General features: G+C 49.1%; 2 protein-coding genes across 7 annotated transcripts in view; one reads left to right on the top strand and one right to left on the bottom strand.

The window, feature by feature from the left end:
• Positions 1-846: 846 nt before the first annotated feature.
• AP4S1 (adaptor related protein complex 4 subunit sigma 1) lies at positions 847-27,161 on the bottom strand. 2 transcript variants are annotated; one of them, XM_029079404.2, is made up of 6 exons: positions 27,052-27,161; positions 10,934-11,153; positions 6,979-7,065; positions 6,674-6,742; positions 5,476-5,487; positions 847-1,416 (listed from the first exon to the last, which is right to left on the bottom strand). In XM_029079404.2, the coding sequence occupies exons 2-6, from the start codon at positions 11,069-11,071 to the stop codon at positions 1,288-1,290; spliced, it is 435 nt and encodes a 144-aa protein (XP_028935237.1). In that variant the 5' UTR covers positions 11,072-11,153; positions 27,052-27,161; the 3' UTR covers positions 847-1,287. The 2 variants fall into 2 exon arrangements, with proteins under 2 accessions (XP_028935237.1, XP_028935238.1); XM_029079405.2 differs by lacking the exon at positions 847-1,416 and adding an exon at positions 3,195-5,328 and having other exon boundaries at positions 5,410-5,487.
• STRN3 (striatin 3) overlaps positions 26,566-27,925 on the top strand; it is a 64,546-nt gene continuing 63,186 nt past the window's right edge. For 2 of the 5 annotated variants that reach the window (XM_029079401.2, XM_029079402.2), the window contains exon 1: positions 26,568-26,961. In XM_029079401.2, coding sequence (XP_028935234.1) covers positions 26,695-26,961 — 267 coding nt within the window. In that variant the 5' untranslated portion in view covers positions 26,568-26,694. Of the gene's footprint in view, positions 26,962-27,925 lie in introns of all 5 variants that reach the window. The other 3 variants (XM_029079400.2, XM_029079399.2, XM_029079403.2) reach the window with 3 other exon arrangements.

Genomic DNA, 27,925 nt, shown 5'->3' with positions numbered 1-27,925 from the left:
ATCCTGAAAAGCGGGCTTAATGCTGCGACGTCCTGCTTTCCCACTCTGCCTCCCCGGTCACTCGCTCCCGTGGCCCAGTTTCATCGTCGATCTGCTCCTGGGGGCCTGGGAAACTCGACGATCCCATAGCGAGGCACCTGAAACTCTCATTTTGCCGCAGGGTCAGAGACTGCCGGATGGATCCGTGAATCCGTACAGCAAAGTCCCGAGGCAAAGTTGAGCCACCCTGGCCTCTGCTTCTCCTTTTGCCCCTCAGAAGGTTCAATTTGTAGTGCATCGACCGGGAGTGGAAAACTAACTTAATGGTTCGAGCGATGGGATGAGGGAGACAGGCTACAAGTCGCCGCCGCTACAGGGGTTCAGACCCCACTTACAGCTTCCCCTTGGGGGGATGAGGGAAGCAGCTGCAGTAATCATATCCAGGGCTTCTGTCTGCTCCTAAGGACACCTGTTCCCAGACTGGCCTTCTTGGGCATTTCCCAGTCTCGACTCCCTCAGCCCTGTTACTCTTCTGGAATGACCCAAAAATTAACTCTCTACATCTTTGCTGCCTGTTGTCTCCTCTTCCCAGAAATAGAGCATTTTAGCTTGTTCCAATCAGGTGCCAGTAACAGTGCAAATAAGTCTCCCAGTAAGACTGCAGGGATCCTTTCCAATTGGCATAAAGTGTGTGTGTGTGTGTTTGGGGGTGGGGGGTGGGGGCAGAGAAGACCGGGATGCTTTCATTTCTAATAATTAGCTAAGACTAATGTTTGTCCTGATTTAATTATATGATGACATTTTATTGTAATGGCCACATCAATCAGCTTTTCTGATGCTTTTACCAAACATCAAATGAAGCCAAGATTGCATAGAAGATTTATTTAAAACCTAGGGAAAAAGTATTACAACACATTCATAGCTTGAAAGGTCTCAGAATAGGAAAACAATGCAATCTTGAATCCTGTCTCAGGTTTGCAAAGTACCACTTGCCTGCTTTTTCCCTCTTAGGTTTCCCTTCCTCCCCTTCTAGATTTAATTCTCAAATATTTTTTGCCTAATCGAGGGGAGAAAAAAGCTGATCTAAAAGAAAGCAAAGTCTCCACTTTGTAATTCTCATTCCCGAGGCCCATCGGTTTTGAAAATACCATGTCTGCATTCCAGCTAGGAGGGGTGGGATGGCTCCCGGATTTGCTCCTCAGCTTGCCTCCGGACCGGGACTCCAGCCCGCTCCCTGCAAAGTGTAGCCCGCCAGGTTGTCCGAATACAGGTGCAGGGAGAGTTGTGCCCTGCGGCTCGCGGCGACCTTCAGCTTTCGGTCACTTTGTCAAGGATCAGGAGCGGGGCGAGGATCCGGGTCTTGTTGGTCTCGACGATGTAACCATTCAGCAGCATCTCGTCCAGAATGATGTGTACTTTATCCAAGTTAAACATTATCTACAGAAAAAGCAAGTTAAGGGAATTCCTCTTGCTTTAGGAAATACCGGAAAACTTTTCGTGCCTTTTCCCTTGAACTTTATACATCTAACCTGTTGTAAAGTTTGGTCCTAGGTGTCTTTTGCAAACACGACTCCCGGAATTCATGACCCTTCGCCCTGAACTTTCTGTTCGCTGTTGAAATTTCCCTCTTTCCCTGCAAGGTCCAGAATTAATCATTTGGAAATGGGAGCAAGTGAAGTTGTACGTGGGGACTGTTTCCCGGGGCTCAGCCCTATCCAAGGTGAGATCACACCAAAGGGGGTCTGCTCCCAGCTGGGGAAGCAGCAAGGCGTGGTGGATAGAGCACGGGCCTGGGAGGCAGGTGGTCATGATTTCTAATCCTGTCTCCGCTACTTGTCTGCTGTGACCTTGGGCAAGTGGCTTTACTTCTCTGTGCCTCAGTTACCTCATCTGTAAACTGGAGTTTGAGACTGTGAGCCCCCTCTGGGGCAGGGACTGTGTCCAACGCTATTTGCTTGTACACACCCCAGCGCTTAGTTCAGTGCCTGGCCCATAGTAAGCGCTTAACAAACACCACAGTTATTACATTTCTTATTCTGAGCACCTGAGCTTTTTTACCTGGCAGAAGTGGGGAAACACCTGAGGGAGTTACTAAGACTGGAGAATGATCAATCAGTCGTATTTGAGCACTGTGTATGGAGCACTGTACTGAGCGGTGGGTAGAATGCGCCAATGACACACCTCTTTGCCCTTAAGCTCCTTGAGCTTACAGCCCAGCAAGGCAGACAGGCACTAAAATAAATTACTGGTTGGGGGGAATCAGCACAGTAAAAAGACACGTCATGTGGTCCCTAAGTGAATGTCAATTGCTGTGGGTCTGCCAGTGGGGCTAGTCCAATTCCCAAGAAGACTCATGTGAGGTCTAGTTCCGTGGATCTCTCCTGATTCCCGAGAGCCATGCAAGCCCTTGGCCTCTTCAGGAGCAGCCCCCCAACCTGGCCCATCGGCCAGAGGAGTGCTGTGACCCCTGCTCCTGTCCTATGGAGCCCAGCCCAATTCTGGTCTGTCTCCCCCTTCCACAGCAGTGACACTTATCCTTGGGATTTTGGGAAGCGAGGGATTGACAACCTAGTGGAAAGGTAAATTTGCAACTTTACCTTTTCTTGTTCTTTTATTGATCCTGCCAATTCCAGAGATATTTGGAGGCCGTGTTGTATGATCTCAGACACTCCCCAGAACCCTCCTAGTCAGAAGTCTGCGGTTGCTTTTGTCCATGTGTCCTGGCCTGGTTTTCCACTGCCTCCCCAACTGGGAGCAAGGGGCTGTGGGTCACGGGGGCGTCTAGAGATGGGCTTAGTGAACCGGCCTCCCACCGGTCACCTGAGCCCCTCCAACAAGCAGGGCCACTCCAAAGTGAAGTAGTAGCTGGGAAGGAGGTTGGGGTGGGGTTGGAGGAGAGGCAAATCTTCCCATTGAGAGGCGCAACTGCTCTTCTCTGGGCCAGGAAATGTGGAATGAAACCATTGGTGTGGACTCTCGGAGGTTCTGCAGACAGTGCTGTGGTCAGCAGGAGGTGCTCGGTGCTTCCTATGGAAAGCAAGGTGGCTGGGCGGCAGGAGAACCTAAGTTTGAATCCTGGCTGGACCCCCCTGCCTGTGCGACTTGAGGGGAGTCACTTGACTTCTTGGTGCCTCAGTTTCATCATCTGTAAAACGGAGCTAAAAGACGTGTTTTCTTTTCTCCTCAGACTGTGAGCCCTATGTGGGACAGGGCCTGCGCCCTCGCTGATTATCTTTTACCTACCACAATGCCTGGTATAAAGTAAGTGTGTAACAAATACTGCAACAGGAATTATCATCACTCTGGCGGGAGAGGAGTTTGCAAAGCCTCAGGTGGGCACGGTGGCTCTCATCCTCTCTCCCCTCCCCTTAATGGGCCTGAGCCTTTGTTCTGAGAACATGTGCCACAGGAGACCATGGACTAGTGCTTTCCAGGGGAGGCGGGGCAAGGCGTGACCTGCAACGATACGGGCCCCTTAGATCAGGAGGAATGGCGTTAATAACTCAGACACAAATGACTCATCATTAACTTATTAATAAGAAGACAAAAAAGAGTCCAACAGCCAGGGAGCCTATCCTGAAGTGACCCAGGAGTGCTGTCCTGAAGGGACCCAGAAAAATCACTTAAGAGATGACAGATTACAGAAGCCGGCACTTTGGACCATCTGCCTCTGAGGATTCATAACCCCGGGGAAGTGACTTTATCACCCACGCTACTGCTTTCCAGGGCCAGTGGGCAGGGTGCGTCTGCCTCACTCGTTAGTGAGTGACCCATCGTGTCGGGTACTAGCCCACCCTCCCGGCCCAAACCTGGGGCCCCTCTGCAGGACTGCGCCGGCTAGGGAACTCCACCACGATCACAGCAGTCGCACGGGGCAGGGCAGGGGCCGAAAGGGGAGTGGCAGAGTTGTTCCCATTTCATCTGATAAGCAGACCACAGTAGGCTGGCTCCGGCCGCCCCACTGCAAGTCTCGACTCATCCGGAAGGGTTTCCGGCGAGACCAAGATTCTCTCACCATCTCTGAGGGGACGATGAGGCAGGACGCCCCCGGAATGGGTCACCCTCCTTTCTGTGTGGGTGTGTGATCTGTGGTTCGGATCTGTGCCCCGGCCACTGGCTTTGAAGCTCACGTGGGCTGAGGCCCTGGACGCTGCCACCGGTCCAACCCAAGAAGACTCACTCCTCGGGCGGCGCCTGTGTTTCCCAACAGCTTGGCAGCCCGCACCCTCCAGGTGAGGTGGCTGGTGTTCTACTTACAGAGCACACCCAGGGTTGGTCTTCCGAACACCTGTGAGTCCCAAGCTTGGCAAGCACAGCAGAGAACCAGATGCAAGAGACTGTGGTAAGGCAAAAGGGCCCAAAGTTGACTCTTCTTTCGTAGGAGACTTCAGCTCGCTCTCGTTTTCCAAAGACAGAAGATGGCCGTGCCTGTGCCCTTCACGAAGAGTGATCCGAGTTCCCTCGGGTCCTTCTTTGAGGGAGTGGCACGGGGGCGGTGCCAGAAAAATTCTCTTCTGCAGCATGTTGCGTATGACATAATTACATGCTTATGCAGCATAATGTGATGACATCATATGAAACGGTGACAGAGAGGAACAATTTTTTCCCGACTCAAAGTGGGTTACTGTCTGAAGCTGGACCTGAGCCCATAAGTAGATGGAGATTTCTGAGCCTGCCACTCTGTCACCTGCGTGTTGGGTGAGCGAGCCCCAGCTTCATCTGGCCCGGAGTAAATCACCATGGGTGCCAAGAGCCCACCGTGCTGTTCCAATTGAACAGTCGCTCAGTTGATGGATGATATTCCTCAAATCCCCCAGTACTAGGGCAAGGAGACAACCGCTGGAGCCCGAGGGGAGCAGGTTCGAACCAAAGCAAACATCCTTCTCGCAATCGGAGATGGATGAAGGGCATTCTAGGTCTCAAGCCATCTATCAGTGCAGGAGACAACCGACCCACGGCCCTCCACGTGACCCGCTGCCTCTGTCGGAGACAGACTCTGAGCCCCATGTGGGACTGGATCTCAGATGATTGTGTGATAACTACCCCAGTACTTAGCACAATACTTGGAACTGACTAAATGCTTAACAAACACCACAAATACCTGGACTGAATGGCCCAGTATCGCCTTTGCCCAAAGTCTTCTGTTCTTGCTGATGCCTGCCCTGTTGGGTCCTGGAGCAAACTCCTTCAAGGCTGCCTTTCTTACTTCCCCTTTGCAGGCCCTGGTCCATTCGAAATAAATGTGAAATAAGGAAGAGTGCTTACCCCAAGAATCAGGACCACCTTACTTGGAAAACAGCTCAGGCCAACTCTGTTCCTCCTCACCAGTGGGATGGTTTTGTCTCACTGCTGGGGTAGAGGTCACCGACTCGTGCCAATGTCTTTTCTGTACCACTCTGGGGTTCACGTTGGTTGCTAAGTCATACTTACTTGATCACAGCAATGAGAAACTTCCAAAACACAGGGAAGAGAGGCTCCCTGCACTGAAAAGGATACATCTAATTCACTCTGGAAGAGACAGAGACGGAGACATAAGTAGGTTCACAAATGTGGCTTTAGAAGCCAGCCAAGCAGGTCTTACTATTCTCACGTTACAGGCAGGGGACTGATTGGCTCTAAGGCTGCGGAAAAGCCAAACTATGATTTCAGTGAATGTTTTCAGTCAGGAGATCCCTCTCGGGAAGGGAGAAAATTCAATGTGCCTTAAAATGTAAAAGCAAAAATGGTTCAAAAAGCTCTGCGCCCACCCTGCAGGCTGCAAGGGGATGGGGAATTTCCCAAAAGGCATCCGTAGGGGCCTATCATTCTGGAAATCTCTCTGTTCGTTGCTCCCGGACTCCCTCAGCCCAGACAGCCTGGGGTTGCTCTTCAGATTGAAGCTTTGGAAACTCAATCAGATTAAAAATAGCCCAACCCAAACATTAAAACTCACAACCCTAAAATAACTCTTAGATGGCAAGACATCCTGCCGGGGAAGGAAAGATATGGTTTCCATTGCCACTGTTGTTTTCTCTTCATTTCCCAGCATCCAAAGCCACAGTCTCCCTTCAGCCAACTCAAGCCCTTATGAATTTACTGCCTTAGCAACTGTGTATATCTTTGAACTCATTTATTTTGACCACTCCAGTTATAAACACTTCTGGTTTGCCTCCCTTGTTACAGGGCTAAGTTTCTTGTGGGCAGGGAACCTGCCCCTTTACCCTCTGCTTCCCAAGTGCCTAGTAGAGTGCACCGCACCAAGTGGATGATCAATAGATGCTATCAATCAATGGTACTTGGTGGCAAGGAACCTGGGTTCTAGTCCTATGTCCCGCAATGTGACCTCAGGCAAGACACCACCTTCTGGGACTCAGTTTCCTCACCTGAAAAATGGGGATGATAAATAAAAGCACTTGGCAAATACAAGTTAAAAAGGTGGCTGCAGGGAATTCAGTGTCCATTGTGATTCTCACGGAGATTATTAAATATCTAAGAAAGTTAAAAAAAAAAACGTAACCCAAAAAACCCTCTTTGATCCTAATGCTCTTCAGCCATCAGTGAAGGGCTTAAACCCCCGAGGGAGGAACTCTGAGTTGGGCCTTGCCACGGGCAGCGGGAAGACCCCAGTTTGTTTCCTGGGAACTCACCGCTGCCCTCCCAGGACACCTTTCTAGACAGTAAAACGGGAGGAAACAAGTTCTGAAGCTGGACTCACCACTCTGCTGAAGTACTTGTCCAGAACCTCCACAAAGTTATGGATGAGCTCGTATACAGCCATCTCATTCTGAAAGGGAAGAATAGGATCCCTCAGACCGCCTGCCTGCCACCCCATCTTATCTCCCCTGTGCCCTCCCATCCAACCAAATCTGTGCTATAGATCCTCATATCATTTCGGGTACCCACCTCCCCAGTTCATGTTCCTTTTCATTCTCTCTCTCTCTCTCTGTTGCTTCAAAGAAAGATCAATTTATAAAAGAAAGTTCCCACCCCCAATTTCCCTAGACAAGCCTATTGCCTTACCTCGGCTTCGTTGACTCCTACCACTATGAAGAGAGCTGCGTACTGCCGGTATATCAGTTTGAAATCCTTATACTCAATGAACGAGCACTGAGGAAAAACACAATAGCACTGTGACTGCAGAGTGAAAGAGCTTTCCTGAGCAGCAGGGGATATTTTCTATTTCAATCAATCAATCAATCATCAATGGGATTTTTTTAATGGCATTTGTTAAGTGCTCATATGTCAAGCACTGTTCAAAGCCCTAGGGTTGAAACAAGTTCATCGAGGGGGACAACAGTCCCTGACCCACATGGGACTCACTGAGGGAGAACAGGTATCAAATCCTCATTTTATACTTGAGGAAACTGAAGCTCAGAGAAGTTAAATGACTTGCCCAAGGTCACACAGCAGGTAAGTGGCAGAACCAAGATTAGAACCTAAGTCCTCTGGTTCCCAGGCTTTTATCTACTAGGTCACGCTGCTTCCCTAAGGAAAAGGAAACAGCATTTTCTTTTTTCCAACCACCTCAGGGCTCACAGCCTCTTCTTCAGTCTCCCCCTTTGGATTCTGAAGAGCCTTGAGGCTCTCCGGAGGGAGAAGAGACCTAAGAAGGCAAAGCAGGCATGTTTGTTTTCACAGGCATCCTCCCTAGCTCCCTCCCGACCTTCAAGATGAGCTGCCCATGGGGGCGATGCTTGGCAGAATAAACAGGGCACAGAGAGGAGCAGCTCCGGCTGGGTTAGGTCCAGTGTGAAAACGACTGCCCACAGGAACAGTTTGGCACTTTGAGAAACAACTGAAAACCCGAACTAACAGGCTTGGGCACAAAGTAGGATTCTCGCCATGCTTTCTGAACAAGCAGAAAGGAGAGGGACATGTGTTTCCTGCTTTGAATGTTTCAAAATCCCCCTCTGGGAGGCAGGACTGAGGCTCATCTGTCGTTCCGGATGGGAGATTCCATCATCGGCCTCAGATGCCAACCCACCGCCACTGAGTATGAACATTACGGCTCCCCTCATTCACTCACCTTCCCTCGCCAGCTTCCAGATCAATATTATGTGCCACATACAGAGATGGGCAGGAGAGGCTTGGGGACTCTAGATATTGAGGAAGAGACACCTCTAGGAATTTCAAGGCCCAACCCTGGAGTTCATTCATTTCACTCATTCATTCAATTGCATTTACTGAGTGCTTACTGTGTGCAGAGCACTTTACTAAGCACTTGGGAGAGTACAACAATAAACAGGCACATTCCCTTCTCAAAACGAACTTACAATCTAGAGTGGGGGAGACGGACATGAATACAGACAGATAAATAAAATTACAGATATGTACGTAAGTGCTGTGAATTTCCATGGCTTTGATCAAATCTAGCCCAAGAGGAGAGAGGAGTCTCTGTCCTGGGACACTGTGTTACTCGCAGGATGCACCTGTGGACAAAAGCTGCAAGTCTGGACTTCGGAAATGCTGGCCCTAGAGATGGACTGATTAGCTAGTGGAAACACTTGACGTCCTTTAAAACCAGGGCAAAGGTGATGTTCTTTGAGCCAAACAGCAGCCAGAGACAACAGGCTTCCCTCAGGGGATATGACGGCCTCCGGGATGGGTCCTTCGGAAGCAAGACAACCCCATGCGCTTCACCAGCATAAACCATCTTTGAGCACTGTCACCATTAGCTGAGAAAATGAAATTGAAGTTCCGGAAGCGACGGGCAGGCATTGAGGGGACAGGGTGCTAGTTAATGCCTCCCAAATCAGCAGGTATCAGCAAGTTTCTAAAACCTAAGGGGACTTGGACAGGTCCTTTTTTGCTTCAGAAACGATCTGCAGCAGCATCTAAGCTAAAATATCAAAGGATGATCCAGCCCATCAGGAAGGAGGTGTTTTTACCTCGGAGGACTGCATGAGTTCCCTAAAATGGGTTAACCCCAATGGGTCCAACTGTGACAGGATGAGCGTTTGATAGGATGAGAGCTCGGAGAAGCAGCATGGCCTAGTGCATGGGACTGGAAGTCGGAAGGACCTGGGTTTTAATCCTGGCACTTCCACTTGTCTGCTGTGTGACCTTGGACAAGTCACTTCACTTCTCTGTGCCTCAGTTGACCTCATCTGTAAAATGGGGATTGAGACTGTGAGTCCTATGGAGGACAGGGATTGTGTCCAACCTGATTATCGTATCTAGCCTAGAGCCTCGTACAGTGCAAGCACATAGTTGGCATTTAACAAATACTGAAAAAAAACCCCAACAAGGTGGTACCTCTGGGTGGAGAGGAACGGGTGGATCTGAGAAATGTGTGGCAAGAACCCGCAGGATGTAGTAGTTGTTTAAATTGAGAGCTAAGAGGCGGTTGAGGATGACACCAAGGCTGTGGGCTTCTGGGATGGGGAAGCTGGTGGTGTTATCGACGGATGGAAATGTTAATGATGACGATAATAGTGATTATAATAATGATGATATTTGTTAAGCACTTACTGTGTTCTGAGCACTCTACTAGGCACTGGGGTAGATACAAGATAATCAGACCCCACATGGGGCTCACAGTCTAAGTAGGAGAGAGAACAGGAATTGAATCTCCATTTTCCATATGAGGAAACTGAGGCACAGTGAAGTTATGTGACTTGTTCGAGATCAGAGAAGCAGCATGGCCTAGTACGTAGAGCATAGACCTGGGAGTCAGAAGGACCTGGGTTCTAATCCTGGCTCTGCCACTTATCTGCTGTGTGACCTGGGGCAAGTCACTTCACTTCTCTGTGCCTCAGTGACCTCATCTGTAAAATGGGGATTGAGACTGTGAGCCCTTTGGGGGGCAGGGATTGTGTCGAACCTGATTAACTCATGTCTACCTCAACGCTTACTTCAGTGCATGGCACATAGTAAGCGTTTAACAAATACTATAAAACAGAACTAACAGAACATAGGTAAGTGGCGGAACTGGAATTAGAACCCAGGTCCTCTGACTCCCAGCCCCAGGCTCTTTCCACTACGTCTTGCTGTTTAAATACTTGCCTCTCCCTACCTCACAGGATCTCTGAGATATGAAACACGGAACCCTTAAGGAGCCTGATTTTCTTTGCTGGGCACTTTTGTGGACTACGTGGAAGGGAGTGACCAGAATATTTCCAGAATGCACAATGATCTATCAAGGCCAGAAAATAAATTTAGAGGGAGAGGAAGCTTCCACTGATGTGACTTTTGATTACTCTAGTTGTTTAATTTCTCGAGTTTCAGAGTGAAGAAGTGAACACCCACATTAGCCTATGAGGTTTTAAAAGGGTTCAAAAGAGTCGAGTGCTTTGGCTTTGATTTTCTTCTGCTCTTTTCTCACTGGGTCAGCCAGGGAAGATGCTCAGGCCCTCTGAGAACTTCCTCAAACAGATCCTCTCCCCCCACCCCCAGTAATGCAACATAATGAGACTTCAAATGATCAAAAGTATTTGTTGAACCTGGGGGGAGCCATTTGCATAGTAAATGCTAAGAACCAGGAAACAAACCGAGACAGAATTATCCCATCTTCCTCCTGGCAATGTCATATAGCCATCCCGGTCTGGCCTCCATTTCAGTCATCGGACTGACCTCTGCATCCCAAACCAGAGGGGAGATAGCTGGGGCGGTCCAAGGGGTAAAACTGAGTTGGATATTGGCAAGGTCCACAAAGACCTAATTCATACAAACTAAACGGGCAGTGTGTCTGTTAGCTCTGTTAGCCCTTAGAAGCAGGGCATCTGAGCAGCAGTTTCTAAAAGGCGGGAGAGAGCACAGCCCCGGATGGGCACGAAAGACCAGTTAACGATCTCCTTACCTCTCTAGCTGTCCAACGAAAGAGAAGCAGCTCTTCTCCAGCACCTGACTATTTAATGAAAAGCACACGGCTGTTGGGGGGGAAGGTTTTTTTCCAAAGGAAACTAAGGCATTCGGGAGTGCTGGCCGGCTCTCCAAGTTATTGGTGAGGTTCAAAGAGAAATAATCAGGGACGTACCTGCTCTTTGGATCGAGAAAGGCAGTTTTTGATTACTTCAGCCTCCAGGAGGATTCGCTTATTCATCTCAATGTGTTCATAATACCTCGAGAGCCTGGTCTGCCCTTGTTTGTTCACCATAAGGAAAAACTTGATCATTTTTATCCTTTTTTCCCAATTCTGCGTGGTGGAGATGGTGGCGGTGGTACTGGAAGCTGGGTAGCCGGAACTGTGCTCACACCTAAGGAACCAATAGGGAGTGAAGTCATACCATCGATTGATTGATTCCTACAGAGACACATCAAGCAGTTTAATAGCCAAGCCTACAATGAACCAAAATTTCTCTTGGGGGCAGAAAAAGTTCCCGTCTGTGAGGTTTGTTCACTTTATCCCAGACCTGACTCACTTCACAGAACCTCTGCTCTCCAGACTGTAAACTTGCTGAGGGCAGGGAACATTTCTGCTAACTCGGTTGTACTGTACTCTCCCAAGCGCTTATCACAGTGCTCTGCACACAGTAAACAATACCATTGATTGATTGATCGATCTTGTCCGCACAGGTGCACCTAGAGGTGGACTGCAAAAATAGCACACAGAATCCGCTTCCTTCTTTACAGCCCTAAACATGTCTCATCCAGTCTCTCCGGGCTCCTGGGGTCTGTATTGGAAGCAAAACAGTAGGCTGGATAGCCTATGGGTCTGAACCAGTGATGGTGAGGCACATGACCCAATGTCCTTATGTCAAATAACGGTAGGAGAAATTGGTATTAGTACTTCTTGTCCAATTGGGCATTGATTTTCAATCAATGAATGGAGAGTATTTACCCAGCACTTGGGAGAGTTCAAAAGAGTTAGAAGACACAATCTCTTCTTTAGAATCTACAGTCCTAAGGGGGAGGCAGATACTAAAAAAATTTTTACAAATATAGGGAGGAATAGAGTATAAAGATATATCTATGAAGTGCTAAGGACACTACGCTATGTGCTATGGAAGTGTTATGGAGGTGTGGTAAATTAGGTGGTGTGGAAGGATTGAAGGAATCTTTAAGGGATATAAAGTGGGAAACTAGGGATTATTTGTGGAAGGCTTCTCAGAGGGGAGGTGATCTCAAGAAGGCTTTCAAGATAGGAAGGTTGTGAGGCTTTTATAACGGAATGGACTCAGAGGCCTAGACTGTAAGCTGTTGTCGACAGGGAATGTGTCTATTGTTATTTGTACTCTCTCAAGCGCTTAGTATTGTGCTCTGCACACAGAAGGCGCTCAATAAAATATGATTGACTGACTGGCCCAGGAAACAAGTTCTCTCCCTTACTGGGATCTGTCACTCCCAAAGGGGATACCACTCAGAGCCTGTGACTTGGTTTCTCTCCAACTGTAGAACAGGGGTGAGATAACTTTGCACATAACGACTCAAAGATACTATGAAGATTAATATCTATGCTAAGTCAGTTCCTGGGCACAAACTGGAGCTGGGCTTAGCTCTAAAACTTTCAGCACATTGCTCCCCGCCACCCATTTTTAGACTGTAGGAGAACAAAGTCTGCCCTTTCTACAGATCTGGTTTCCTTATGTCTTTATCTGAAGAGCTGCTGGTAACTATAGTAATTTAGACAACAGCCTTCTGAATTAATGATGAAAGTGACTTGAGGCGGAGGCCAACACAGTTAACTCTCTGGAACACTCCTCTGGTCTGGAGAATATTTCTGTTCTTTGAACATGGCTCAATTTCAAATCCAAAGGTACTTTGGTCTGTCCCTTAAGCTCCTAAACACAGCACTCTGCACATAGCGGGACTGCAATCCTTTTGATGATGCTTGCTCCTGCCTATAAAAACTGGGTGAATAACTCTGTACTTCCCTAGCTGTTTCAAACCAGAACTCCTCAACTGCCAAGCAATAGTACATAAAAAATATCATATTTGCTTCCATAACTGCCCTTCCCCAATTTTAAGGAGTAAATCAAGGAGAATTTTTTTGTACCACATAGTTGTAAGCAGTGATAGGTGAGGAGGAGGAGGAGGAGGAGGAGGGTAACAATGACATAGTGCCACAGAGATCTGCTGGCACTAGAGATCTGCTGGCACTAGGGAAGGCACATTTCTTCACTGAGAGATGGGTGCTCTGAGGAGGAGAAGAAGAAGAGGCAGGGGAACTGAATTCATCGAGCGCCTAGTGCATGCAGCACTTGGGAGAGTACGATTGTGCTACAGCAGTCTCAAATGCTCTCATCCTTCTCTTTCTTCTCCCCTCCTTTCCTCCTCCATTTTTTATCCTCCTCCTTACTTTTTATATAACCCACATAAATGCCCCATCTGTGCTTTAATGCAACAAAAAGAGACAGAAAAGTAGGGCAATGAGGTGAGTAAATACAGTAATTTTCCAAGTTCCATTCTGGGCATGGCCCAGCAGGGGTCCTCAGGAAATATTTAACCAGTACCGTACATACTTGCTGATGCTAACACAATTCTTTCTGTTTTCCTCTAGCTAGCACCCTTGACCAAAATATGTTTCAAAAATCTGATGATGTTCCAAGTCCAGATGAGGCAAGTTTTAGCTGGGAATCATTAACATCTAAGTTCGAAACCCTGAACAAAGCAGGTTTGGAGATGTTCCTTTTCTTTTTCAGCTAAACCGTGTGCAGATCTCCACCAACGTTCCTGCTGCTCCCCTATGACAGAAGTTGTGCACCCTTTCCTCCCAACTCCCCGAGCCTGGCTGAGAACACTGAATCCCCAGGGCCTATTTTCCAAGGGACTCAAGGAGGAACACAGTATCAGACCCCCTGTTACCGAGGAAGGGATAAATACATCATAATCATATCTGTATGGGGCAGATCTAGTCAGATTTTTGGTAATTTTACCCTGTTGGCCCGATGGCCATATATAATTAGGAGAAGTCAGAAGTAAAGGGGATGGAATTAAGAGTTAGAGTTAGGCTGAAAAGCAGTCTGTCCATCAGGTGGCCAGGCTGCAGTTAGGGTGACCTGGGAGGGACTGAAGGGTGGACAGTGGCACTATATCTATTAGTCTCATCTATGTAAAATATTCCCTGCCTCCATCCGAATAATTACGATATTTCTTAAGTCTTTACTAAATGACAAGCACTGGGGCAAATACAAGGTCATCAGGTCAGACACAGTCCTTTATCCCCACTTTCAAGTGAGGAAACTGAGGCCCAGAAAGGTTAAGTGACTTGCTCAGCAGTCCAATGGTAGAGCCGGGATTAGAACCCAAGTCCCCTGACTTCTAGTAACGTGATCTCTTCACTAAGCCACAATACATTAATCGATCAATCAAGAATATTTATTGAGGGCTTACTCTGGGAGAGTATAGAAGTAGGAGACATGATCCCCACCCTCAAGGTTCTTATAATCTAGCAGGGAGACAGACACTAAAATAAAAGGCAGGTAGGGGGTGATGACTGAGTATAAAGATCTGTCCATAAGTGCTACATGGGGCGGGGGAAGAAGGAATTTGCAATGGTTTGGTGGCCTTTTTGCAGGAAGATCATTTCTAAAGCTTCCATGGGTAAACATTCGTAGACAATGAGCTCAGCTACCTTAAAGTGCTTGAATGTGGGGAAACTGATGCCAAATGTCCAGGAGAAAGGGGTGGCCATCAGACAGGGGTAGATGGGCCTGCACTTGGCTTTACACGGAGGGACAGGGAATCGGGATCGACTGGACTCACCCCTGTTGAAGGCTTTTGCCTGTATTCTAGGAATTTAGCCAAACATACCGACACAAGCCCCTCACTGTCGCCGCGCCTGAGGATCTCGGGAGAGCAAATAGGACCTTTTGTTTTCAGAGTCACCTCAGAACAACCCTGGAGAAACCTTTGAGGAACTCCACCTATCTAACCAACTCCAAAGAGGCTGTGTTAATGCTGCTGTCACTGGACTGGCTTCCGGAGAATGAATGCAGGTTTCTAGGCTGAGCCACCACAGTGCTATCCCTCCAGCTGGGTATGAGCACTGTGGGAATCAGAGAGTGGGTGTGAATGACTTAGGTGTTATGATTGTGAATCATAACTTGTCTATGAGAAAGGCACATATTTCTGGAGATAGGGGCCTGAGACTCACCCACCTTCTGCCTCCTTCTATCCCAGACTGTGGTTGCTTGAAAGGACAACTCTTCCTGGGAGACTAGGGCATTGCTGATGATCTTTATTAAGTGCTTACTACATGCCAAGCATTTGAGCCTTGCTTTGGGTAGTCAAGATTGGGGCTAGCTTTCCTCTCGCTGGATCTTTTTCCCGGATGGTCACCCCAGGCCCCAAGTGTAGACTGCTGACAGGTCTGGGGCCCCTTTCACCCTGATGTATTCACCATGCGGTAGATGGGCCGGGTTATCTAGAAAAGTCCCTGCTTGTGCTCTACAGCTCTGCCAGAAGGAGAGTGTGAGGTCACCTACAACCCTTTCCAGGAAGATAAGCTCACTGCCTTAGATGGAGTTGGAATGTATTCATTATGCAGAATGGTTTGGCTTTACATGGGGCCATTTCTTTGCATGTCAGGGCTGGGAAATGATGGCAGGTGACTAGGCGGTGAAAGATGGAGTTCCTCGAAGGTTTCTCTAGAACCCTAAAAATAAAAGGGTTGATTTACTCACTTAAGATCCCCCAGGTTCTTTCAAGTGAAAATTAGCATCTGCTCTGCAGCGAGGCTATTTTTAAGGAGGGTTTTTTTGTACCAGGGAGGAATATGTGGCCCAGAATAATGGCTCTCATGTATGACATGGAGTGGGTTTCTCTTCCTCTCAGAACTGCCTGTCAGAGTTCTGACTTTAAAGCTCTTGGTGGCACTGAGGAACACTGTGAGCCACCAGGCCAAGGAAACAGTTGCTCGTTGAGGGCAAGCCCTCTTAGCTATTCTCTGCCCTCAGCAGCGGTGTAGAGTTTCCTGTGGCCTCCAAGAACAAGTGCTCTGAACCAAGGCTCGCTAGCCAGCTCTCTGGGAGGCCAGGATAGAAAAGAGTAGAGTGAGCTGAAAAGTGTGTTCTTTAAATGATCCCATTACCGACTACCCACCTGTGATCACTCTGCTCTGGTAACAAAATGGATGCTGGGAACTTTATTCTAAAAAAAATCTAACCAACCCAGAGAGCCCCCAGGGACAAAATATATGCCAGGTGGTTGCAGGTGATCAATCACTTTATCAATCAATGGTATTAACTGAGTACTTGCATAAGGCAAGACAAGACCCACCATCTTCTGCTGCAGATGCAGTGAGGCCTAGCCCCCGGGCTAACTCCTCTGCACAGGATCAGGAGATGGAGCTAGATTCCTCAGAGGAGAACTGGGGACCAGCTTTCCCTCCCCGGCCCCACAGCGGGAAGCAGGCAGAGGTGGGAAGTTGAGGTAGGCAGTTACGTCGGTGGTAAGGAATACAGTGTGGAGTAGAGCAGCTACAGTAGGAGTAAGTCAGGGAAGTTAGAGCAGACACCCTCACTGGCATTTCAGAGTTACTGCTTTCTTCAGATTACATGGAATCCCCCATGGGCAGCTGTGGCCAGAAGTCCAAGCAGATGTCAGCCCTACCCCTGGCTGAAATTTCTCTTCTGCAGCTGCTCCTTCACTACTATTAGTCAGAGACACCCATGAAGGGGGTGGCCAGCTGAATGTTTGTGGGGTTTGTTCATCTGTGTCTCTTCTCTCTCCCTCTCCCCATCTTTCTCCCACTCTCTCAGATTATGTAAAACCGAACTCAGGACACACACACATCCCACAGCTAGCTATTCATACCTACCCCCTCCCTACAAATATATACAAACACCACACATAAATACACAAACCCTGACATACTCAGCTCACACCCATATATGCCTATCTCCCTCCCACACGCCCTCCCTCCCTTCCCACCCCCACAGGAAACACCCAGAATTATGTTTACACATGGACACAGGGAGCTCAAACTGGGACACACACCAATAAAACACATACACACACCAGGACAAGAGACAGTCGGAAGCAGACACAAAAGTCTAGGCCAGTGGAAAACAGCAAGAGAGAGAGAGAATGCTAGGTAAAAATGGAAGGGGGAAGGGAAAACAAAGTGTTAAAGAATGAAACTGTTAAGCGCTCACAGGTGAAGACCCAAGGATTTTCTGCCAATTTGGTTTTATGTTTCTGTTACTTCTGTTTTGTACATCTTATGTTATGTTGATCTTGTCTTCCCCATTAGAATTGAGGCGCTTTTAAGACAGGGAATGTGTCTTGGACAGAGTGGACCAAAACAGAGTCCCAGCTTCAAAAGGACTTTACTACACTGCACATTTGTGCATGACAAAGGGCTACATAAATAATAAGGGGGAACTCAGAGTTTTTATTTTTGGTTTTGTGAATGTCCAGTGTACTGTCCCAAGGTTCACACAACCTCGAGACTAATTCTTTCCAAATCCCCATCTACTATAGCCCTGTCTCTACAACCGAGAATTGCCTGCCACTTCCCCATGGGATAGTTTCTCTGGCTCCCTGCAAACAGGGGCTGTACTAACCACCACCTGCCAACTTCTCCTTTCCTCCAAGCCTTAGCAACTTTCCTCCATGCAGCTAGCACGGTTTCCTCTTCCTGCTTGTCTTCTGGCTCGGGGCCTACACACTCAGCCCCAGATGGGCTCTCTTGGCTTCTGTGTGGCCGGCAACATTTTCCCTTAAAGGGCCGGGGAGGATTCCTGACTGCCGCCTGCCAGGCACCTGCTCTCCACCATCTCTGGGCAGCAGCCGACTGGGGGTTTCTGGATTTTTTTGGGGGGGTTCTAAATATAACCTTATGTTCTGTAGGGTTTTTTTTCCCCTTGAATTTAGTTCTTCTTTTTGGAGATTTTCTCCATAGGGCAGTGGTCTTATGGGGAAAAATCCCTGAAATAAACTTTAAATTTAGAAAGAGACACAGTGCTGCAGTTCCCCTTTCCTCCCTCAAGTTCCCTAACCCCACTGGTCAGTGGCAGGCCAGGCTTTACCCCGACTGGCTCCGGGACACAACAGTGTGTGAGAAGCATGGTGGCCTAGTGGATAGAGTGTGAGCATAGGAGTCAGAGGACCAGGGTTATAATCCCAGCTTTGACCCTTGTCTGCTGTGTGACCTTGGGCAACTCACTTAACTTCTCTGTGCCTCAGTTATCTCATCTGTAAAATGGGGATTAAGACTGAAAGCTCTGTGTGGGACAGAGACTGCATCCAACTTGATTAACCTGTATCTACCTCGGCGCTTAGAACAGCGCCTGGCACATAGTAAGCGCTTAACAAATACCATCATTATTATCATTATTATTATTTTTAAGGGCAGAGTCCTGTTGTTCTTCATGAGCTTTCCCAGGATCTCACATCAGTGATAAACCACTACTCTTACGCTTTCTTCCTTTTGCCCCTATCCAGACAACCTCCTCAGCTCAACCCCTGTCCTGCGTTATCCCTCAATCCAGCTCACCCATTAGATTTTCAAGTAGTTACCGCTAATACAGACTTGAGTACAGGCCGATATGTAGTTTCTTCACAATTTCCTGTCACTGTACCTGTTTCTAATAAGGGTTTTTCACCTTTTTCCTAGGCAGCATAGTCATGTGCAAAGAACGTGGACCTGGAAGCTGGGAGATCTTAGTTCCATTCCCAGCCCTACCATTGGCCTGCTGTGTGATCTTGGGCAAGTCACTTAACCTCTCTGAGTCTCAGTTTCTTCATCTGTGGAATGAGTATAAGCTACCTCCTTGCTCTTCCTACCCTTAAGGTGATGACCCTGTGTGTTTGATCTGCATTTCTTGTATCTATCAACCAGAGCATGGCACAGTATTTGCCACATAATAAACACTATAGTAAACTAATTTTCACAAGAAATGACAGAAAGTGACTTCCCCAAGCCAGGTCGAGCCCATGATGTATTTTTCCTCGCTTGTCCTGAAGGCCCATTGACTGACGCTGTTTCTTCAACCCCTTTCTGCGAACCCTGGGTGGGAGGCAGAAGAGGCTTTGTACTAATGAAACAATGAGCAATGAATCAAACAGGCCCAGGGTTTTTGAGGAATTACATTTGATGACATTTCTGCTCCTTGAAATATCCCAGAATTTAAATAACAATTATGGTATTTGTTAAGCACTTACTATGTGCCAAGCACTGTACTAAGAACTGGGGTAGATACAAGACAATCAGGTCCAACACAGTGGCTGTTCCACATGGGGCCTGCAAGCTCAGGGGGAGGGAGAACAGGTTTTAATTCCCATTTTGTGAATGAGGAAACTGAGGCAGAGAAGTGGCCCCAAGGTCGTATGGCAAGTAAATGCAGAGCCAGGATTATAACTTTTGCTAACAACGGTATATATATTTGTCTGCTCAAAATTGTTCTGCGAAAATTTGTATTTTCAGAGACAACGTATTCATCTGCAAAATAACTGTGAATGCTGAACACTGGGTACATTTCATCCTTCACCAAGCAGTTCTAAATGTCATATTCCCTTAAAAATCTGTCCTTTTTGCAGGCTGGATGGGCTGGGTGAATCTAACCAGCATGGCATGAAACATTAACTCTTTCAACTTGCGAAAATGTTGTTTAGTGAATTACTTCTCCTCTGCCCTAATTAGGACACTAATGACCTGAAAAAGGACCTGATTCATCTGAAGGAGCACCTTATTTGCCTGGTAAGATCTGTCTTTTCTGACATAGTAAAAATCAACTTCCATTCAACTTCCTCTCTGTATGCCCTCATCTCTTTGTTTTAAAAAGGAGATAACTGCTACCAACCTCGCCCAGATGATGCAGAGTGTGAGATGTTTTTAAAGTACTTTGGGTTTCTTGGTAGAAAGACGCCATATAAATATACAATTATGTAATTGAGTGTGCAAATGCTTATGAGTAATTTCAGAGAAGCCACAGGATTCCCATAGGCCAGTATCATAATCTTTTTCACATTTGGTTAGAGAATAACTGGTGACAAAATATTTGAGCTTGGCTACCCTAATTTGGCCTCAATTGAAAAGCTCCTGGAATTCCTTAGCATGCCTCTGTTGCCACACCTTTGACACACCTTTCAATTATATGCCAACTCATGAAATATGATGCTTCACTGATAAGAGGTCAAAAGATGCAATCAGGTAAGGGAAGGGGAAAACGTCGGCATTTTAAATTAATGAAAAGTTAAACAAACGCTCATATTCAGTAGAGAACAGAAGTAAAAAAGGAATGGTGAATGGGGTTTACCACAGATCAGAGGCTAAAGCAAAAGAGAGGGTTTTAAAGGCGAGATCTAGTGACTGTGGGCAAGTCACTTAACTTCTCGGTGCCTCAGTTACCTCATCTGTAAAAGGGGGATTAAGACTGTGAGCCTCTCGTGGGACAATCTGATTACCCTGTATCTACCCCAGCGCTTAGAACAGTGCTCGGCACATAGTAAGCGCTTAACAAATGCCAACTTTATTATTATTATTATCTAAAAGGGGAAGTGACTCATCAGCAAGTTGGAAGGTTGGTGTTCCAGTTAGGTGAATTAAATCTAGTGAGACAATTCCGGTCGGAAAGGAGCATTAGGAATGTAATAAAGGGAGAGAGAAGAGAGAGCAAGATGAAATATTTGGTGATTAATATAAGGAGGAGAATAACATAAACTTCACTACACCCTTGTACGCCTAATACTACTTAGACACATTCAGAGAAATTGCTGTGGTCCAAGGTAAAATTAGTCCAGTCCACAGTTACCCCCAGTAGTATTCATCGAGTGCTCACTCTGCACAGAAGACTATACTAAGCATTTGGGAGAGCTCAATATGTCCTCAAAATTAATTATAATCTCTATAAGATAAGGAGAGTTGTGGTCAATGTGCTGTAAAGGGGAGAAAGTTCCAGGTAGGAGGGAGGGTGTGAGCAAGAGGTCAATGCAGGAGCTTGGCACAGTGGTTAAAACAGATGTCAGGTGTTTTGGCTTGATGTGGAGAAGAATGGGCAACCATTGGAGGTTTCTGAGGAGTGGGAAGATGTGGGCAGTGATGTTTTTGAAAAATGATACAGGCAGCAACATAGAGTAATGGAAGAAACTGGAGCCAGGGAGACCAGTGAAGAAGCTGACGCAGTAGTCAAGCCAGGATATGAAAATGCGCCTAGACCAGTGTGGAACTACTGTGGAGGAAGAACCTACCGGAATTGACATCTTTGGTTTGAAAGAGAGGACGGAATCCTCTAGACTGCAGTCTCACAGTGAGCAGGGAATGGGTCTACAAACTCTGTTGTACTGTACTCTCCCAAGCGAGTACGGTGCTCTGCACACAGAAAGTGCTCACTAAATACGATTGATTGAGTCAAGGTTATTGTCTAAATTATGGGCTTGAGAGACAGAGGATGATGCTGTGGTTAACTGATGGATCAAAACATTAAAGCATGGAAAAAAAACAACTCTGGAATAAAATCATTCTTTCAGCAGGGGTGAGTTTAGGGAGGAAAGGGGTTTGAAAAATGTTTGAAAACTCAATTTTCAGACAATGTAAGAGCTGAAATGGCTGGACTTAACTTTATTGGACTAACTGCCACTCCTAGGATTTCCTATGTAGGGAAGCCTCTGGGAGCTTCCAGTCCTATAGTTTACAAACCAGTCACCTTAACTTCACCTCTGGTTTTTAGACTGTGAGCCCCACGTAAAACAGGGACTGTGTCCAACTGATTAACCTGTACCTATCCCAGTGCTTAGAACAGTGCTTGGCACATAATAAGCGCTTAACAAGCACCCTAATAGGTACCGTAATATGAAAAAGGTAACATTTCCACTCAGAGGAAAAAGCGGAAGGATGAAAGTGTATTGTAAGATCCTTCAGGGAAGGGATTGGGTCTACTAACTCCATTTTACTCTCCCAAGGAATTAGGTCAGTGCTCTACAACCATTCAATGGTATTTACTGAGCACTTGGGAGAGTAGAACAGAGCTGGTAGAAACATTCCCTGCCCACAAGGGGCTTAGAGTGTAGCGAGGGTGACGGATATTAAATTACAATTACTTAAGTGCTGGGGAGCTGAGGGTGGGGGGTGAATATCAAGTGCTTAAGGGGGATAGCTCCAAGTGAATGCAGAAGGGAGAGGGAGTAGGGGAAATGAGGATTTAGAGGAAGTTTCTTGGAGAAGTTGTGATTTTAATAAGGCAATGAAGGTGGGGAGAGTGGCGGTCTGTCAGATATGAAGGAGGGTGTTCCAGGCCAGAGGCAAGACACGGGCATGGGGTCCTAGGCCAGATGGATGAGATGGAGGTACAGTAAGCAAATTGGTTTTTAATAAAATAATAATTATGGTATTTGTCAAGCGCTATGTGCCAGGCACTGTACGAAGCACAAAAAGATCATCAGGTTGGACTCAGTTCCTGTCCTACGTGGGCTCACAATCTCAATCCCCATTTTACAGATGAGGAAATTGGGTCACAGAGAAGTGAAGTGACTTGCCAAGGTCACAAAGCAGACAAGTGGCAGAGCCGGGATTAGAACCCATGACTTTCTGACTCCCTGGCCTGTGACCTATCGACTAGGCCATGCTGCTTCTCGGTGAAGCAGAGGTAAGGAAATCAGAGGTAAGGAAAGAGGGGGTGAGCTGTACGAGTGTTAAAGCCAACGTTAAAGAGTTTCTGTTTGACGCGAGGGTGGATGGGCAATCCCTGGAGGTTTTGAGGAGTACAGCGACGCGGACTGAACGGCTTTCGTTTTAAAAATCCACAAATAATAAACATTACTAAATGTTTAAACTATTTTAGACTCTTTGAAAAGCTTCTGACTCTCTTGTCCGTAAACTCTCTGTAATCCCTGCAAACCACTGAAGAGGGAACCTCTGTTAAGCACCAGTCTGCTGTGTGACCTCGGACAAGACACTTAACTTCTCTGTACCTGTTTCCTCATCTGTAAAATAGGGATTAAGACTGCGAGACCCATGTGTGACAGGGACCGTGTCCAACACAATTATCTTGTGCCTACCTCAGCGCTTAATACGATGCCTGGCACATACGAAGCTCTTTGCAAATACCACGATTATTACTAATTTGGGTGGCATAATGGAAGCCTTTTGGGGGTAAACATCTCTAAAAATGCTGGCTTTTTAAGGGAACCTGCTCTTTGGGGATAGGCAGGTATATGGCAAAAAAGCCTTTCCGAGCAGCGTGGCATAGTGGCGTAGTGGCACAGCAGCGTCCCACAGAGCGTTGGTCTGGGAGTCAGAAGGTCCTAGGTTCTAATAAGCAGTGTGGCTTAGTGGAAAGAGCACGGTCTTGGGAGTCGAAGGTTGTGGGTTCTAATCTCAGCTCTGCCACTTGTCAGCTGTGTGACTTTGGGTAAGCCACTTCACCTCTCTGTGCCTCAGTTACCTCATCTGTAAAATGGGGATTAAGACTGTGAGCCCCACATGGGACAACCTGGTTACCTTGTATCTACCCAGCGTTTAGAACAGTGCTTGGCACATAGTAAGTACTTAACAAATACCATCATCATAATTATTATTATTATTCCTGGCACCGCCACTTGTCTGCTGTGTGACCTTGAACGAGTCACTCTACTTCTCTGTGCCTCAGTTACCGTGTCTGTAAAACGGGGATTTGAGACTGTGAGCCCTACGTGGGCCAGGGACTGTGTCCAACTCGATATGCTTGTAACTACCCCAGCACTTAGTCCAGTGACGGGCACATAGTAAGCGCTTGGCAAATACCAACCTAAGCGTGGCCTAGTGGACAAAGCACGGGCCTGGGCGTCAGAAGTTCCTAGGTTCTAATCCAGCTCTGTCACTTGTTGGTTGTGTGACCCTGGGCAAGTCACTTCACTTGGGGAAGCAGTGTGGCTCAGTGGAAAGAGCTTGGCAGACAGAGGTCATGGGTTCGAATCCCAACTGTGCCACTTGTCAGCTTTGTGACCTTGGGCAAGTCACTTAACTTCTCTGTGTCTCAGTTACCTCATCTGTAAAATGGGGATTAACTGTGAGCCTCCCGTGGGACAACCTGATTACCCTGTATCTACCCCAGCGCTTAGAACAGTGCTCTGCACATAGTAAGCGCATAACAAATACCAACATTATTATTATTCTCTGTGCCTCAGTTACCTTATCTGTAAGATGGGGATTAAAAGTGTGAGCCCCACGTGGGACAACCTGAGTACCCTGTATCCACCCCGGCACTTGGAACAGTGCTTGGGACAGAGTAAGCGCTTAACAAAGAATATAATTATTATTAATACCATAATTATCATTACATTTGGTGGCTCCTGGGTGCTTCCCAAAGGCTTCTGGGAAAGCTGCGTGTATGGTCCACCCAGAGTGGCGGCAGTTCGGGGGGGTGCGGCCACCGGCCCGACCGGGTCACAGAGCCACGAAGGCGGGCTCTGCGGCCTCCTTCCCACGGCTGATGGACGGGGGGGAAACTGAGGGAGGGACTTGGGCCTTGGCCAGGGAGGAATCTCCCAACACCCTGTGGGAAACGGTGCGGACCAAAGGGGAGACAATGGAGAGTGCCCCCGCAGAGGGAGGCCCGGCCTCCTCAGACACATGAGGAATGCCTCAGACACGTCAGGAATCTGGGGCTGGGAATGGTGGGGGCTGGGGACAGACAGGGCGGCGGGAAGGGGAATCCCGCGGGGGCCTCCTTTGAAGCAATATGGCTTAGTGGGGAGAGCACGGGTTTGGTAGCCAGAGGATGTGAATTCTAATCCCACCTCTGCCACCTGTGTGCTGGGTGACCTTGGGCAGCCCACTTCACCTCTCTGGGCTTCAGTTCCCTCATCTGTAAAAATGGGGATGAAGAGGGTGAGCCCCATGTGGGACAACCTGATTACCTTGTCTCTACCCCAGTGCTTGGAACAGTACTCAGCACATAGTAAGCGCTGAACAAAATACCATTATTATATTATTCTCTGGGCCTCAGTTACCTCATCTGTAAAATGGGGATGAATACCGTGAGCCCCACGGGGGACAACCTGATTACCTTGTCTCTACCCCCAGTGCTTGGAACAGTGCTTGGCACATAGTAAGTGCTTAGCCTGTTATTGGGTAGGGATTGTCTCTATCTGTTACCAAATTGTACTTTCATTCATTCATTCAATTGTATTTATTGAGCACTTACTGTGTGCAGAGAACTGTACTACGCGCTTGGAATGTACAATTTGGTCACAGATAGAGACAATCCCTGGCCAACAATGGGCTCACAATCTAAAAGGGGGAGCAGACGGCAAAACAAAATAAGGAGTCAGGCATCGAGACCATCAAAATACATCAACAGAATAACAGATATAGATACATCACATGCACTCAATAAATACAACTGAATGAGTGAATTTGTGATTCTATTGATGTATTTTGATGGTACTGACGCCTGACTCCTTGTTTTGCTGTCTCCCCCTTTTAAACAGTGAGGCCGTTGTTGGTCAGGGATTGTCTCTATCTGTGGCCCATTTATAATAATAATAATGTTGGTATTTGTTAAGCGCTTACTATGTGCCGAGCACTGTTCTAAGCGCTGGGGTAGACACAGGGGAATCAGGTTGTCCCACGTGGGGCTCACAGTCTTAATCCCCATTTTACAGATGAGGGAACTGAGGCACAGAGAAGTTAAGTGACTTGCCCAGTCACACAGCCGACAAGTGGCAGAGCTGGGATTTGAACTCATGAGCCCTGACTCCAAAGCCCGTACTCTTTCCACTGAGCCATGCTGCTTCTCGTCTTGTCTTTATCCCTTCCAAGCGCTTCGTCCAGTGCTCTGCACATAGTAAGCACTCAATAAATGCGACTGAATGAGTAAATCTGTGACTCTATTGATTTATTTTGATGGTATCGACGCCTGACTCCTTGTTTTGTTTTGCAGTTTTCCCCTCTTAAACAGTGAGCCCGTTGTTGGGTAGGAATTGTTTCGATCTGTGGCCCAATTGTCCCTTCCAAGCGCTTCGTCCAGTGCTCTGCACATAGTAAGCACTCAATAAATACGACTGAATGAGTCAATCTGTGATTCTATTGATTTATTTTGATGGTATCGACGCCTGACTCCTTGTTTTGTTTTGCTGTCTCCCCCTCTTAAACAGTGAGCCCGTTGTTGGGTAGGGATTGTTTCGATCTGTGGCCCAATTGTCCCTTCCAAGCGCTTAACCCAGTGCTCCGCACATAGTAAGCGCTCAATAAATCGGACTGAAAGTTAGCGACGAGGACGATGACAGGGAGCAGAGGGGGAAGGCCCCGATGGCGGGCCCTCCCCTCAGGCCCCGAACTCCTCCTCCTCCTCTCCAGACCCCGCCCCCTCGGGCGACCTTGTCCCCACCGCGCCTGCGCAAAAACGAGGCCGTGTTTTCCCCCCCGTCCAACGCGCCTGCGCAGCACGAGGCCGTGTCGCTTCCCCCCCCCCGCGCGCATGCGCGGGACGAGGCCGTGTTCCCATCCCGCAGGACGAGGCTGTTCCCCCTTCCCCCGCGCCTGCGCCAGGCGAGGCCGTGTCGTCCCCCTCCGCGCGCCTGCGCAGGACGAGGCCGTGTCCGTCCGTCGCCCCTCCGCGCGCCTGCGCAGAACGTGGTCTGGTCTCTCTCTGCCTCCCCCCCCCCCCCACCCCCGCGCCTGCGCAGGCCGAGGCCGGCCCCCGGCTCTGAGGCGTGCGGCGATGGCGGTGGGGCCGCCGCCTACCCAGGATGCCTGGCGGCGGCGGCGGCGGCCCTGCGGCCGGCTCCCCCTCCCCCGCCCCCCTCAGCCCGAATGAGCGAGCGACAGGGGCGGCCTGAGGAGGGGCCCTAATGGCGCCGGCCGGCGGCTCCTTGCTCTGAGCCGCGGCCCGGCCGGCCGGCAACGCCTCCCCCGACGCCCTCGCCCCGCACACAATGGACGAGCTCGGCGGCGGGGCCGGGATGGCGGCGGTTTCTCGGCAGCAGCAGCAGCAGCAGCAGCAGCAGCAGGGGCCCGGGGGGACGGGGAGCGTCCCTGCGGGCGGCGTCCCGGCGTCCGAGGGAGCGGGCCCCGCGGGGGCGGCCGAGCCGCCGCGGCCGCAGCAGTACACCATCCCGGGGATCCTGCACTACATCCAGCACGAGTGGGCCCGGTTCGAGATGGAGCGGGCCCACTGGGAGGTGGAGCGGGCCGAGTTGCAGGTAGCTGGGCCGGGGCCCCTTCCCCGCTCGTCCGTCCCTCCCCGCCGCGTCGCGTCCCGTCCCGTCCCGTCCCGTCCCGCCCCGAGGTACCTGTGCGTCCCGGCTGCCCGGTTCGGGCCGCAGGAGGGGGGTCCCCGCCGCCTCGTCGCCCCCCGCGCTCAGCCTCGGCGCGGAGCGGGCTGCCTCGGGGCAGCCATTTTGCTTTCGACTATGGCGGCCGCCGGCCCGGCCCGGCCCGGACAGGCAGACAGACAGACAGACGGACAGCTCTCACGGACGGGAGCTCGGCCCCGACCCCGCACACACCCGACGCCCCACCAAGCCCCCGCTCGTCCGCCGGGCTCAGCGCCCCTTCGCTCCGCCCCGGGGGCTCCTCACCCCGGAGCCGGTCCTTGGCCCCCCGACCAGTCTCCGGAGCCGGTCCTTTTTCCCCACCAGTCCCCGGAGCCCATCCTCTTTACCCACCAGTCCCCGGAGTCCGGTCTTTTTTCCCCACCAGTCCCCGGAGCCGGTCTTTTTTCCCCACCAGTCCCCGGAGCCGGTCCTTTTTCCCCACCAGTCCCCGGAGCCCGTCCTTTTTCCCCACCAGTCCCCGGAGCCGGTCCTTTTTCTCCACCAGTCCCCGGAGCCGGTCCTTTTTCTCCACCAGTCCCCGGAGCCGGTCCTTTCCCCCCACCAATCCCCGGAGCCGGTTCTTGTCCCCAACTAGCCCCCGGAGCCGGTTCTTTTTCCCCACCAGTCCCCGGAGCCGGTTCTTGTCCCCAGGTAGTCCCCGGAGTCGGTCATTTTTCTCCACCAGTCCCCGAAGTCGGTCCTTTTTCTCCCCTAGTCTCCGGAGCCGGTCCTTTTCCCCCACCAGTCCCCGGAGCCGGTCTTTTTTCTTCACTAGTCTCCGGAGTCGGTCCTTTTTCTTCACCAGTCCCCGGGGCCGGTCCTTGTCCCCCCATTAGTCCCCGGAGCCGGT

This window comes from Ornithorhynchus anatinus, chromosome 14, assembly GCF_004115215.2.
Source record: "Ornithorhynchus anatinus isolate Pmale09 chromosome 14, mOrnAna1.pri.v4, whole genome shotgun sequence".
In the NCBI taxonomy this organism is placed as follows: Eukaryota; Metazoa; Chordata; class Mammalia; order Monotremata; family Ornithorhynchidae; genus Ornithorhynchus; species Ornithorhynchus anatinus.
Note: the sequence above shows the minus strand (reverse complement) of the source record. Positions and strands in the feature narration are given on the sequence as shown.

Bases quoted from the DNA above. Each gene is read 5' to 3' on its own strand.
- AP4S1 (XM_029079404.2), bottom strand. From the start codon at position 11,071: ATGATCAAGTTTTTCCTTATGGTGAACAAACAAGGGCAGACCAGGCTC. The intron at 7,066-10,933 runs GTACGTCCCTGA...GTTTTTCCTCAG, and splicing joins TTTCTCGATCCAAAGAGCAG to TGCTCGTTCATTGAGTATAA. The intron at 6,743-6,978 runs GTAAGGCAATAG...CTTCCCTTTCAG, and splicing joins TAGGAGTCAACGAAGCCGAG to AATGAGATGGCTGTATACGA.